We start from the raw sequence: 15,690 nt of genomic DNA on the forward strand, positions 1-15,690 counted from the left end.
AGGTGTACAGATCACCAACAGCCTGTCTTGGTCCCCCCATGCCGACACTAAAGTGAAGAAAGCCCACCAACGACTCTACTTTCTCAGAAGACTAAGGAAATTTGGCATGTCAGCTACCACCCTCACCAACTTCTACAGATGCACCACAGAAAGCATTCTTTTTGGTTGTATCACAGCTTGGTATGGAGCCTGCTCTGCCCAAGACTGCAGGAAACTACAAAAGGTGGTGAATGTAGCCCAGTCCATCACGCAAACCTGCTCTCATCCATTGACTCTATCTATAATTCCCGCTGCCTTGGAAAGGCAGCCAGCATAATTAAGGACCCCACGCACCCCAGACATACTCTCTTCCACTTTCTTCCGTCAGGAAAAAGATACCAAAGTTTGAGGTCACATACCAACCGACTCAAGAACAGCTTCTTCCTTACTGCCATCAGACGTTTGAATGGACCTTCCTTGTATTAAGTTGATCTTTCCTCTACACCTTGCTATAACTATAACATTATATTCGGCAGTCTCTCCTTCCTTCCCTTGTACGGTATGCATTATTTGTACAGCATGCAAGAAATAATACTTTTCACTGTATACTAATACATGTGACAATAATACATCAAATCAAAATCATTCTCCCTGTGTCTGCGTGGGTTTCCTCTGGGTGATCTGGTTCCCACCCACAAGTCCCGAAAGACGTGCTTGTTGGTGAATTGGACATTCTGAATTCTCCCTCAGTGCACCCGAAGAGGAGTCCTGGTGTGCGACTAGGGGAATTTCACAGTGACTTCATTGCAGTGTTACTGGAAGCCTACTTGTGACACTAATAAAGTTATTATTATTAAAATGCAAAACTTTTTAACTCAGTGTACTATTTTGACACTGAGGGCACGATTCTCCGCACCCCAGGCCGGGTGGGAGAATCGCGGGAGGGCCGCTCTGGCACCCCCCGCGATTCTCCCACACCCCCTCCAAAACGCGACACGCCGCTCGGAGAATCGGGGGTCGATGTTTTTCACGGCGACCCGCGATTCTCCGGCCCGGATGGGCCGAGCGGCCTGCCGTTCCCGACCTGTTCACGCTGGCGGCAACCATACCTGGTCGCTGCCGGCGTGAACATAGCGCAAAAGGTAAGCTTGGGGCCTGTGGGGGGCGGAGAGGGGATCGAGCACCACGGCCGTGCTCGGGATGGGACTGGCCCGCGACCGGTGCCCACCGATCGTCGGGCTAGCGTCTCTAAGAGACGCACTCTTTCCCCTCCGCCGTCCCGCAAGATCAAGCCGCCAAGTCTTGCAGGGCAGTGGAGGGGAAGACGGCAACTGCGCATGCGCGGTTGACGTCACTAAGGCGCCGCCGGCCACGTCATTATCGGCACGCCACCTTGATGCCAGCGTCAAGGCCCGGCGGCCGAGTTTCACGAAACGCCGCTCCTAGCCCACCGGGGGGGAGAATAGGGGGCGAGGAGCGGCCTCCGACGCCGTTGTGAAACACTCCGGGTTTCACGACGGCGTCGGCCATTGCGGAGAATTCCGCCCTGAGTTCCTTACTTCTGCTTGATTTTAAAGTATGTCTCCATTAATGATCCATGGACCAAAAACAATAAAAATAAAATAAATAGAAACTAAGAGAATCAACAGGAAGAGCTCTTACATGGTTATAATCCAGCTATGAATCACCACATACCATGAATGGTAGCACAATGGTTAGCACAGTTGCTTCACAGCTCCAGGGTCCCAGGTCCGTTTCCTGCCTTGGATGACTGTCTGTGTGGAGTTTGCACGTTCTCCCTGTGTCTGCATGGGTTTTCTCCGGGTGCTCTGGTGTCCTCCCACAGTCCAAAGATGTGCAGGTTAGGTGGATTGACCATGCTAAATTGTCTTAGTGTCCAAAAAAAAAAGGTTAGGTGGGTTACTGGGTTATGGGAATAGGTACGAGGTGTGGGCTTAAGTGGGGTGCTCTTTCCAAGAGCTGGTGCAGTCTCGATGGGCAAGGTGGCTTCCTTCTGCGCTGTAAATTTGCCGATTCTATGATGATGTTGCATCTGGCTATGTAAGGTGGTGTGAATATTGATGGAGGATTATCTGTTCATCTAACCTTGTGTTGATGCTCAGGTCTACTTCAGGCTTCATGCCTCGATTCTCAAACTGCTGGAGAAGGATGGAGTGACTGTGGACTGTGAGATGCTCTTCAGCTACATAAAAGAGGCTGCTCAGGGGCCATTTGCCAGAGGTGAAGAAAAGAGTATCTTTAAAGTCACTGAAAAGTAAGTTCCATTAAATTCAGAGGGCTATCATGATGAATAGTATATAAATCAGTGTGGGCATGAAGACAGGGCATTACAGTTGAAACTCTGATGCTGTGCGTTTGTTTTTCTTCGATAATTGACATAAACGACTTCCTTTTTTGACTCACTCATGAAATATTATGAGTTAAACAAACATAAGAAATAGGAGGAGCAGGCCATTCGACCCTTCGAGCCTGCTCCACCAATCATGGCTCCCTCAACTCCACCTTCCTGCAATCTAATTGTATTGCTTGATTTCTTTAGTGTGTAAAAGTCCATCGATCACTGCCTTAAATGTACTCTGTTAAGATCCCGGACCAGACCCCAACATTTGTTAGGATACTCGACAAGAACCCCAAACACTTTAAAAACCTTGAACTGTGATGAAAGGATATGTCACTCCAGGAGTGATTCCAGTGACCAGTAGGTGTATGGTATATTGAAACAAATATTATTAACACAGGATTAAACTACAATAACATCACAGAAAATAGTTCACAATTAACAGTTAAACAATTATTAACAATCAAAGGAAATATTTTAATATCTAACTGATACTTTCTCTATCTCCAATCAAGCAAACCCCATTTCTGTTCAAATCCACTTGTAAATAAAGTTAGCAAACACAGGGATACTTGCTGTCCTCTGGATAGAGATTCATTGGAAAGACTGTTTTGGAGAGAGAGAGAAACACTTTTAGACACCATCTATAAGTCTTGCTGTCATTGGGAGACTATTGCTTAACCTGACAACCTTTGGCAAAAGCTCCTACTCAGTTTCAAGCTCCTAGCAAAGCTAAAAGCTAAACTACAACTCTCTCGGAACACTCCTTTCCTTTTCATGTCTCTCTCACCTATCCCCCACTTCCTTTGCTTGACTGGTGGATATGGCCTGAATTGCCTTCCAATATCTCTCTATTCCTCCACTTCTTCCTCCAGCTTTAAGATGCTACTTAAATCTACTGGATAAAAGTAGCTACTGACTACGACTCATCATTCATTCTCACTCCACAGTATAAATATTTCCCACTTTCTCTGTCTTTTAACTTTGACAAAGGGCCATCTGGACTTGAAAAGTTACCTCTTTTCTCTCCCTACAGATGCTGCCAGATCTGCTGAGATTTTCCAGCATTTTCTCTTTGGACTTAAATCTACAGCCTTGATTAAGGTTTTGGTTACTTATACTAATGTCTCCTCCTTTGCTTGGTTCAACTTTTTTTCTTATTATGTTCCTGCTAAGTGTCTTGGCATGGTTTACTGTGTTAAAGATGCTATATCAATGCAAGTTGTTCTTTTAGTCCACAAATGAGAGAATTCAAGCTCATCCTGTAGTTCCTGAGATTTGGTGGAAGTATAGAGTAACAACGCAAGGAGGTTGTGATTTATAAATCATTATAAGCATTTATAAATCATTGGTTAGACCTCAGCTAGAGTATCCCCTGACATTGGTGATGATGAATTGAACGATGAGCTGTATAGGAGAGTTGGGCTGCACAGGGCATGAAACTGTGCCACTGATTAATGGTAACCAAATGAGTTCCGTTTTGTGTTTGTTACGTGGAATTCTAAAATTTGTTTTAATCTTGCTATGAAAATGTAATTCTTGTCCTTCAGTGAAAATCAAATCCTCCCTATTCCTTTCACTTGGAGAAATATAGTTTTGTGGATTTGGGTTTTATAAGACAACTGACATTTATACCATATTGGAGAATCTGTTGAGAGCAACAGATAAAGGAAGAGAGATGATGGAAGAGAGCTGGAGATAATAGTTGATCGCTAACTAAAGGACACTTAAGTTCCTGTTGAGAAAGCAAATAGAAATTTAGGTTGTGTCGCAATGACAAAAGAATATAACATACAGAGAATGGTCAATGATGGAGAAGCTTTTAGATACAATAATCTGTTAGAAAATAAACAGCCAGGTGAAGAAGCTGGGTCATAAAAGAGGTTCAACATGCATTTATTAATGGCAAATAGCGTTTGACTCAATTGTTTGTTTTTGATGATATGAGATGGTGGATGAAGGCAATGCTGTTGCTGTTAGAAAAAATGAAGCCCCTTGGAGAAAAAGGAAAGAACCATAGAATCCCTACAGTGCAGAAGGAGGCCATTCAGCCCATCGCGTTTGCACCGACCTTCCAAAAGGGCATCCTACCCAGGCCCACTCCCTCACTCTATCCCCATAACTCCTGTTAATCTGCATAAAGCTTTGACAAAGAGTCACCAAGACTTGAAATGTTAGCTCCTTTTTTCTCTCCACAGATGCAAGAGGTTGTTCAACATTTTCAGTTTCTGTTTCAGATTCCAGCATCCACAGTAATTTGCTTTAATTTAAACATTGAGATTGATTTTGTTCTGTTATCTCAAGGTATTAAGGGATAAGGGGAAAAGGCAGGAATACGGAGTTAGTTAGCCAATTAGCTATAATCTCATTGAATTGCAGAAAGGGCTCAGGGGCTAAAAGGCATAAAAATAAAGGAAGAAAATGCTTTAAATATCCTCCATTATTCTGAGTTTCATAGAATTTGATTATCATAGAATTTACAGTGCAGAAGGAGGCCATTCGGCCCATCGAGTCTGCACCTGCCCTTGGAAAGAGCACACTACCGAAGGTTAACACCTCCACCCTATCTCCATAACCCAGTAACCTCACCCAACACTAAGGGCAATTTTGGACACTAAGGGCAATTTATCATGGCCAATCCACCTAACCTGCACATCTTTGGACTGTGGGAGGAAACCGGAGCACCCAGAGGAAACCCACACGCACACACAGGGAGGATGTGCAGACTCCGCACAGACAGTGACCCAAGCCGGAATCGAACCTGGGACCCTGGAGCTGTGAAGCAATTGTGCTATCCAGAATGCTACCGTGCTGTATATCCTTCAGTATATCCTTCCTCAAGATCCCGAAATACTAATGTTATAGGCTGCTGTTTGATAACAGAATGGTTGAAAAACAAGTAACTTGATTTAAGGCATGGTATTTCTTATGGTGAGACATAACTAACTCTAGTTTGGATTTTTTGTCCAGAATTTTAACATTTTGTGGCTCTTGTTGGAAGTAACATTCCTAGTTCAGTCACTGAAGTTTGAAGGGTTTTTCTGGGTTCAGCAGAATGTTTGTATTGTTTAACAACAGGGACATCTAATGGTGAGAAAATGATATTCTGTTACATTCTGCAGTACCTGCCTGACTATACGTATGTATATAGAGCAGCATGCACACACACAACAAAACACTTCTGCGCAATTGTAAATTAATGTTGTTTGGATAGCGAATGCTAATTATCACCTCACCGTTTCTATTCTCTTCCCTCTAGGGAGAAGTCCAGTACAAATGATGATGATTCCCATTCTTCTGTTGGAACCGTGCAAGGTCAAGGAAATCTTCCCTCAGGTCCAGGTCTGACATCCCCACCTTACACAGCCACTCCGATTGACCACGATTACGTCAAACGTAAAATACCCCGTCAGCAGGCTTCAATTGATGGTATTTTTCTCGTTATAGATAATGGCAAACTTGGGAGGTGATTAATGATTGGGACAATCATAGGTGGTGAATTCTGTTAAATGCACAACACTGGGTGATGGTGCATAGGAAATGGGCAATATGGCTGCTATCTAGCTTCTCAAAAATGATGGGCTTTTCAATCAGGTTTCTGTAAACTTTTCTTGGTGCTTGCTTGGACTGTTGTTGGCTTGTTTAAGTGTCTGCTGCTTTGCTTGTATTTGTAAGAAGTGCAATTTGGCTGCATCCAGTGCCATTACAGGAATTGTTACAAACAGAACAAACTCATACAGAATATTGCCAGCATTGGCCATTGCTTACGGTTTCCTGATTTAGGCCTCAGAACACTGTGTTCTTCTGTAAAGCACAAGAGGCAGTCACTTCAACTCAATGACTTTGTGATGGTGCTTACATCCACCCTTTGAGTTGATACAGATTGTAAATGCTGCAGTTGCTGCCTTAGCCCTTTGTGCATGATCTGTGTTTTGCTACTTTTCTACCTGGTCCCGTGACTTTTATTTTATTGGTATACTTTTATCCATAGCTTTTCATGTATGTTTGCTGATGAGGAATCCAGACCTGCTCCAAACTCCCAGATGATAGTAGTGTAGTACCTTGTAATACTTTGGTCCTTCACATCCTGCCAGGTTTTAGTATGCACTCCAACTCGCCAAGTGCAGGGAGAGTTGAGGGAAGGGATTGCAGAGATCCTGCCCTCAAGTACATTTTAAATTGCTGGAATGATTTTTCGAGTTGAAATTTTAGAATTTCTTTAGAAGTGATCCGTCAAAGAAAGTCTTGCATTGTTGGTCTGAGGAATTGGATGATCTCCTAAGGGACTGCTTAGAGTCAGTGGACTGGTCAGTATTTAAAAACTCTTCAACCAGCCTGAACGAGTACACCACTACAGTAACTGACTTCATTAGTAAGTGTGTAGAAGACTGTATCAAAGAAGCAAATCCGCGTGTTTCCCAACCAGAAACCCTGGATGAACAGGGATATCCACTGCTTGCTGAAGTCTAGGTCTGAGGCGTTTAAGTCAGGTGACCCTGACCGCTACAAGAAAGCCAGCTATGATCTAAAGAAATCCATCAAAGATGCCAAAAGGCAGTACCGGACCAAGCTCAAGTCTCAGGCTAGCCACACGGATCCCCACCGTTTATGGCAACGTCTGCAAGACATAACGGGCTACAAGATGAAGACATGTAAAATCGTCGGCTCCAACGCATCCCTCCCTGATGAGCTCAACACATTCTATGCACGCTTTGAACAAGAGGTCAGCGAGAGCGAGCCCTCCACCCCAGAAGCCTCCGATGAACTTGTATCTGAGATCACCACTGCAGACGTCAGAGCAGCCTTCTTGAAGGTCAACCCACTGTAAGCCACTGGCCCGGATCGGGTACCCGGACGAACACTCGGGTCTTGCGTGGATCAGCTGGCGGGGGTATTTGCAGACATCTTCAACCTCTCTTTACAACAATCTGAGGTCGCTATCTGCTTCAAGAAGACAACCATCATCCCTGTACCAAAAAAACTTCAAGCAGCGTGCCTTAATGACTATCGTCCAGTGGCTCTGACATCCATCATCATGAAGTGCTTCGAAAGGTTAGTCATGGCACGAATCAATTGCAGCCTCCCGGATTACCTTGAACCACTACAGTTCGCCTACCGCTGCAACAGGTCCACAGCAGACACCATCTCCATGGCCCTGCACTCTACCCTGGAACACCTAGATAACAAAGACACCTATGTCAGACTCCTATTTATTGACTACAGCTCAGCTTTCAACACCATCATTCCTACGAAACTCATCTCCAAACTCCGTGGCCTTGGTCTCGGCTCCTCCCTCTGCGACTGGATCCTGACCTTTCTATCCCACAGGCCACAATCAGTAAGGATAGGCAACAACACCTCCTTCATGATCATCCTCAACACCGGTGTCCCACAGGGCTGTGTCCTCAGCCCCCTACTATACTCCTTATACACCTATGGCTGTGTGGCCAAATTCCCCTCCAACTCGATTTTCAAATTTGCTGATGACACCACCGTAGTGGGTCGGATTTCAAACAATGACGAGACAGAGTACAGGAATGAGATAGAGAATCTGGTGAACTGGTGCGACGACAATAATCTCTTCCTCAATGTCAACAAAACGAAGAAGATTGTCATCGACTTCAGGAATCGTAGTGGAGAACATGCCCCTGTGTACATCAATGGGGACGAAATAGAAAGGGTCGAGAGCTTCAAGTTTTTAGGTGTACAGATCACAAAAGCCTGTCCTGCTCCCTCCATGCCGACATAATAGTTAAGAAAGCCCACCAACGACTACTTTCTCAGAAGAATAAGAAAATTTGGCATGTCAGCTACGACCCTTACCAACTTCTACAGATGCACCATAGAAAGCATTCTTTCTGGTTGTATCACAACTTGGTATGGAGCCTGCTCTGCCCAAGACCGCAGGAAATTACAAAAGGTGGTGAATGTAGCCCAGTCCATCACGCAAACCAGCCTCCCATCCATTGACTCTATCTATAATTCCTTCTGCCTCAGAAAGGCAGCCAGCATAATTAAGGACCCCACGCACCCCGGACATACTCTCTTCCACCTTCTTCCGTCAGGAAAAAGATACCAAAGTTTGAGGTCACGTACCAACCGACTGAAGGACAGCTTCTTCCCTACTGCCATCAGACTTTTGAATGGACCTTCCTTGTATTAAGTTGATCTTTTCTCTACACCTTGGTATAACTGTAACATTAAATTCTGCAGTCTCTCCTTCCTTCCCTATGGACGGTATGCATTGTTTGTACAGCATGCAAGAAACAATACTTTTCACTGTATACTAATACATGTGACAATAATAATAAATCAAATCAATTCTTGACATTCAAAGAATAGTACTACTGAGTTTGGCAACAGTACTATAGTATTTTACGATTGAGTAGTACTAGGGATTCATCCTTAAAGGTTTGATTTTTTTATTGTTGGTTTTGTATCTTGTTAGTTTCTGGAAATAGTTTGCTAATTTATGGATAGGGTGTAATTTTATTTTGTCCTGCCCTTGTTCCTCAGCCTCACACAGGGGTAGAAATATTTTTGTTGATTCAAACAAATTTCACACAGCTATTTGAAGAGAAGGACTTTACAAATCACCATTTCTTCAGTCTCAATAGCGTTGATTCACATAATTTGGCTGTGTATTTTGCAAAGTAAGTAGTTTAAATAGTGCGGATATAAGTGCTGGAGGGAAATGTCACTAACCGTGGACTTTTCTCAGCAGATTTTTGTCGATCCTAGTTAGGCAATATCTGAAAACTATATTTGCTATACTGAGGTTATATGGTATTCGACTTTGTGGCTTCACTGCTTTTTAAATTTGAAATCTTGAGGAGGGATGAGCATTATTTTCATCGGGTTTTGGGGGATTTTTAATACAGTAAAGAGAGGGAGGCTAATCAGTTCATGTTTATTTTCCTGGCTTTGAAGGCACATTATCCTAGTTTGGTAGTGAGATTGGAGTAATGAATACATCAAAACAGTATGGAAACCAAGGCCCATTGTCCAGTGCACCAACAAGGTTGGAAAGAGTCGAATAGCGAAAGTAAATTAATTAATTAGTGATTGGATAATGCCAAACCTGAGTTCTAAAAAAACTCGAGTGAATGGTGACACACAAAGGCAAGGAGCTTCACTGTTTGAGAACCTGAGGCGAAATGAGAATAGGTGACAGCTATAGGTGACATCAATTTTGATTCCAACATATTGGGAATATGTGTCATCAGGAGATGTGGGGATGACTAGGTCAAAGAGTAAGAGAAGGTGTAAGGCAACGTATTAATGGCTTAGAAGAGACAAGAGGGGGAATTTTGAAGTCAGTTATGAGAGAACAATGTTTGGGATGGTGCCAGTGGAAAAGGAGAGACGTTAGGGTCTGGAATGAAAGATGGGGATTGTTTACTAGTCGCACCTTTTTTGCAACCTTTGATATTGTTAACGACTCCATCCTCCACCATTAAAAAAAAAATAATTTAGAATATCCAATTCTTTTAGTTCAATTAAGGGGCAATTTAGCGTGACCAATCCACCTAGCCTGCACATCTTTGTGTTGTGGGGGTGAGACCCACACAAACATGGGGAGACGTGCAAACTCCACATGGACAGGCACCCGGGGCCGGGATTGAACCTGAGTCCTCAGCGCTGTCAGGCGGCAGTCTTAACCACTGTGTCACCATGCTGCCCGTTACCACCTTCCACCATTGCTTCTCTTCCATTGCTCAGCTGGCTACAATTCTCCCTCACCTGGCTAACTGTGCAGTTGTAGCCAGAGAATTTGCAATGGCTTTTCTTCCTGCTTCCTCACTGTATTCTATCCATGCCAAAATTTTGTTTGATACCAGTAATAACTAACAGGGGCTGTTTAGCACAGGGCTAAATCGCTGGCTTTGAAAGCAGACCAAGCAGGCCAGCAGCACGGTTCGATTCCCGTAACAGCCTCCCCGAACAGGCGCCGGAATGTGGCGACTAGGGGCTTTTCACAGTAACTTCATTTGAAGCCTACTCGTGACAATAAGCGACTTTCATTTCATTTCATTTCATTTCATTTCATTTCAACTGCAGAGGAGGCCAGGCTAAACAAACCAAGGGATTATTTTAGAACAAGAAAGGAGCCACAGCTGTAGCGCAGAACACAAGCATCCCAGGCTGGGACCATCGACAACACCGGTCTGGGTTACAGTAATGTCCTGCGAATGAGCCCCTATTGGACAAGCCTCCATCTACTCTATACAGGACCTCATTCTCCATGATCTCCTTGGGGAGATCAATTGATGATCCCCTGTGGTTTTCGTGGGGGTTATAACAGTTCTGTGCCGTCTTGGGATATTTTTGTATGAGAGGTATGTTATATAAATGCAAATTGTTTTACCTCGTTCAGGATTATGAGGGAGTGTCAGAAATGTTTGAGCCAGGTATGGACGAAGTGTTAAAATTTCAGTCTTGGCCTTGTATGAAGTTAGGTGTGGAAGGAATTTAAATGAATCACAGAATTTACAGTGCAGAAGGGGGCCATTCGGCCCATTGAATCTGCACCGGCCCTTTGAAAGAGCACCCTACCTAACCACACACCTCCATCCTATCCCCACACTTCGACCCTATCCCCGTAACCTCACCTTACCGGACCTTTTTTGGGCGCTAAGGGCAATCTAGCATGGCCAATCCACCTACCCTGCACATCTTTGGACTGTGGGAGGAAACCGGAACACCCGGAAGAAACCCACACAGACACGAGGAGAAATGTGTCAGGAAGCAGGAAGCTGTTTCTCGGGAACAGTTTTAGCAATGGCGCAGCTCCACTACGGTTAGAGGTAATGTTGAGAATATTGATAGATGAAGGTTATGAGAGCAGCGTCATCGAAGGTAAAAGATGGTAGCTCTAAGACCCAAGAGAGTCAAATAAAGTGAAGAACTGAATTGTTCTACTGAAGATCATAATGTATTTCAGCCATTACACTGGACATTGAAGGTGTGAGCAATCTAATGAATGCAGCATTGAGTGATCAGTGAAATTGGAATGGGTTGGATAAGAAGGTAATTTTGTTATAAAGAATAAATAAAATAGGGAGAAAATCTGGCAGCTGTGGACTACTAAATTAATGGGAAACACATCAGAGAATGACCTCTCACTACAGCACGGATTTCAGAGGAAAATTGATACCCACGAACATTTGTTTCAGGGGCATGCAGCTGATAATTTGCTTAGCTCTATGATCGGAGTGTATTTGGTACTGCATGCAATTATTTGGTGTTCTTCGCTTGTGCTTTCCGGCTATTTATGTTGGAAACCATGAATCTTCCTTTTGACGAGGGTACATGTTTCAATTGTGACTCCTGTACCTTGCTATGCTGTGAAAATGCTTGGACATGCTCTTCATTTGGTTTCATTATGCTGCAGTAGATTCCATTGTTAGTTCAACAGTTTTTTTGTCAAGTAATCTATTTTTGCTTCTGCAACAGCCTCTGCAACAACTCCGCAATTGCTGAAACCCTTGCCCACTCCTTTGTCAGGCTCGACTTCTAACACTTTGCTTGTCGCTTCAGCACATCAAATCCTGCACTTTTTCTCCTGATTGCTCACCACTGGATAATCAAACCCCATTGGTAGCTTCTCCCCCAGTAAATAATAATTAATCTCATCCAATTGAATCCAACTTTTGCCTTCTCCAGACTGTGCAGGATATCTTGTGCTTTTCAGTCTCTGATCTTTTCTGAATTCCACCCTTCCTCAGCTCTACTTTTGCATCTTGGCTTCGCCCTCAAACATGAAAACTCACTTTCCCAGCCCACCTTCAAATTGTATTTTGGTCACCTCTCTTAATGCTCCTCTAGTGTGCTACATCTATTTTCTGTTTGATCGTATTTTGGCATGTCTTAACTTGGGATGTGTGACTTTAGACATGTATTTTGTTCCTGCCTAGCATCTTGAAGAACATTTTAATATTCGCCTTTGTTTTGTCTGCTGTTATATACAGCTTCTATCCTTTTAATGGCCAGGTGCAAGTTCCATCTTTTTCCACTCTGAATGTGCTATGTTTTTAGTAAAGTCCATATTTCTTTCTCTGTAACATTTCTCTCCTATTCAACAAACTCCTATTGTTTAATCTGCTGCAACCATGAATATGTCTAGAATCAGTTTATTTTCCCAGCCTTCTCTTTAATTTTATTATATCGTCCTGGATTTAACGTTCTTCAATTTAGATTTAGTTTCATCTGCTGACTTATGTCCTTTCCTATTCTCCTTAATGTTTTCAGATACTTGCTTTAAACTCCCCTGTGGATTTTGAAATGTCAGTTTAGTGGTCCAGACTCTATTGATTTATCTTGTCTTGCCCTCTGGTTTGGCTCAGATGAAAAACTCACCCAAGTTTTCTCAATAAAGGGAAAGTAAAAGTGTTGTTTTTAACTTGTATATTTGCCCAATGTACTTAACAATCCAAACATTCTCTTTTGCTTTTTAACAACCTGCTCATTATAGATATATATATAAATGTTCTTTTGCCCCCAATTCAAAATGGGTGACCATTAAGTGTTCCATTGTGATATCACATGTACATTTTATTTCCACCTATACCTTATGTAATCCAAATTATTATTATTTTTCTTCTTAATATATTTTGTCAATTCATTCATCCCATTTTGATTCTGTCTGTGCTAAAGTCTGTTTATTCTCTTTAATTATTCCAGCTTCCTTTGTTATGTCAAAATATAATTTCAACTGCAATATGATCACTGTCAGCCAAGTGTTCTCCCAATTCTTCAATTTCCCATTGTTTCAAATTTACTGCTAAGTTACATTTGATCAATTTCATTGTTGTAACAACCTACATCCAGAAAGATTTGGTATCAACTCCATTCTCTAGGTTTTTCTCCACTCCCATTGCAAATGAAAATAATTCATCCTCTGTATTCACCTTCCACTTGAATTAATAATTGCCATCAACCCATGAAGAAAGTTTCCAGGAAGGCTGTCTCTTTTAAGAAAACGGTGTTCTGTGCAATAGCTCATCTTTCCATATCGTGCTGCGTTATAGACTTGATCTATAATTCAATTCTCTTTCTTCCATCTTCTGGGGCAGATGATTTCTCTCTACTTGCTGGAAAGTTTTGCCTCATAATTTTGTTTTCTTTATTTAGCTCTCCAACATATTTCACCACTTTTTCAAGGAAAATGAGTGAAAATTTCTTGAAGTTGTTTGAGTTATTTACGTTAATTTTGTTGCACTAAACGTGAAAAACTAGTTTTTGTGCGAGTACTTTTTTTGGGGGCCTAGTGATACCAAGTCATTGCTGGTCAATCCAATCTGCTTGACTTCAAAGCTATTGATGCTGGTTGATTGATTGCAATGTTTAACATTTAGACAGCAATTAACCCAGCTCCTTCCCACAGCAACCATGTTTGTTATCGTCCGCCATTGCACATTTCTTCATTAACTTAACCATTGACGACACATTCTGCAGATTTATGCTCAATTTTGATGCAAGAAAACCTTTGGGATATAAACTTCTTGATCTTCAATAATGAAGAGAATGATATGTGAGTATGAAGTGTTTGGAAGATCATTGCCTTTCTCCACTCTGAAATAATGCACCAACTGAACATTTTTCTGGTCAACTTTTGTCTTATTCATTGGCAAGATACAGGCAGTGCTGACAAGGCCAGCATTCGTTGTCCATCTCAAATTGTCTGGAAAGGTTGTGCTTGAGTACAACTGACTAACTTGCTAGGCATTTCCGAGAACAATTAAGAGTCAATGACATTGGAATCGCATTTGGGCCAAATCAGCTAATGACAGCAGCTTTCCATCCCTAAAGGACGTTAACCGTTGATCACGGAGAAATCACCTGGGGAAGGGAAAACCTTTATTTCCACTATAGCCATTTGCAGAATTTATAACAAGCAGAGTTTGGAGTTTTGCCAGTTTGTTACCAGGTTATGTTACGAAGTCCTGGTTCCTCATGAATGCCCAGGTTATGGAATTGAGTTAATTAGGAGGAAACAAGAACACTGTTTCTAACTTACATATATTTATCTTTTTTCAAAATGCAGGTCCACCAGTGTTGGTATTATTGAAATACATCCTCAAATGGCAAAAATGAAAGATGATATTTTGGATCTAGTCGATACACGTCCAAAAGCTAAAACTTCACTCTGCTCTTCCAGCGTTTATTTGCCATCCCTATTTGTCTTTGAGAAGGTGGTGATGAACTGCCTTGTTGAACTGCTGCAGTTCATGTGGTGCAGGGACATAGTGCTGATAAGGAGGGAAGTCCAGGATTTTGACCCAGTGACAATGAAATATTTCACGATATACTTTCAAGTCAGGATGGTGAGTGGCTTGGAGGGGAGCTTCCAGGTGGTGGTGGTAATTCTAGGTGGTAGAGGTCACGAGTTTGGAAGGTGCTGTCAAAGGAGCCTTGCTGAGTTGGTACACACTGCTGCCACTGTGTGCTAGCATTGGGGGGGGGGGGGGGGGGGGGGGGGGGGAATGTTTAAATGTGGTTGGGGTGCCAATCAAATGGGGCTGCTTTGTCCCGATGGTGTTGAGTTTTTTGACTTGTTGGATCTGTACTCTTCTAGGCAAGTGCAAAGTATTCCATCACACACTTGATTTGAGCCATATAGATGGTGGACAGACTTCAGGGACTTGCATGATGTTATTCATTGCAGTATTCTCAGCCCCTTACCTGCTCTTGTAGCTGCAGCATATATGTGGCTAGTCGAGTTCAGTTTTCTGGTCACCCTCAGGATTGTAATGACATTCAATGTCAAGGGAGATAGTTAGATCCTTTCTTGTTGGAGATGATCATTGCCTGGCACTTGAGTGACATGAATGTTGCTTGCCTCATCAGCCCAAGGATGAATGCTGTCCAGGTCTCACTGCACATATGGACTGCTTCAAGGTTTGAGGAGTCACTAATGGTGCTGGACTTGATGCAATTATTAACAAACATCTCCACTGATGGAAGGAAGGCCATTGATGAAGCAGCTGAAGATGGTTGGGCCTAGGGCACCACCCTGAGAATTTTTGGCAATGATATTCTGGGACTGAGATAATTGACCTCCAACAGCCATAGACATCTTCCTTTGTGCCAGGTATGACTCCAACCAGTAGAGAGTATTCCCTGATTCCCACTGATTCCAGTTTTGTTTGCGCTTCTTGAAGCCATACTCTATATCAAAAGCTGCCTTGATGCCAAAGGCAGTCACTCCTGTGTTGTAGATTCACCAGGTTGATACCTCATTTGTTGAGTTCAGCTCCTTTGTCCATATTTGGACCAAGGCTGTAATGCGCTCAGAGCTGAGTGACCCTGGCAGAACCCAAATTAAGAGTCATTGAACAGGTTATTGCTGA

The 15,690-nt window shown here is 42.9% G+C and overlaps 1 protein-coding gene across 4 annotated transcripts in view; it reads left to right on the forward strand.

Annotated features, from left to right (window-relative positions):
- cabin1 (calcineurin binding protein 1) overlaps positions 1 to 15,690 on the forward strand; it is a 696,151-nt gene that overhangs the window by 126,480 nt on the left and 553,981 nt on the right. For all 4 annotated transcript variants that reach the window (XM_038793568.1, XM_038793562.1, XM_038793549.1 and 1 more), the window contains 2 exons: positions 2,103 to 2,254; positions 5,598 to 5,767. In XM_038793568.1, the coding sequence (XP_038649496.1) occupies positions 2,103 to 2,254; positions 5,598 to 5,767 (322 nt within the window). The remainder of the gene's footprint in view (positions 1 to 2,102; positions 2,255 to 5,597; positions 5,768 to 15,690) is intronic.

The sequence above is a fragment of the Scyliorhinus canicula genome, chromosome 1 (assembly GCF_902713615.1).
Source record: "Scyliorhinus canicula chromosome 1, sScyCan1.1, whole genome shotgun sequence".
Taxonomy (NCBI): Eukaryota; Metazoa; Chordata; class Chondrichthyes; order Carcharhiniformes; family Scyliorhinidae; genus Scyliorhinus; species Scyliorhinus canicula.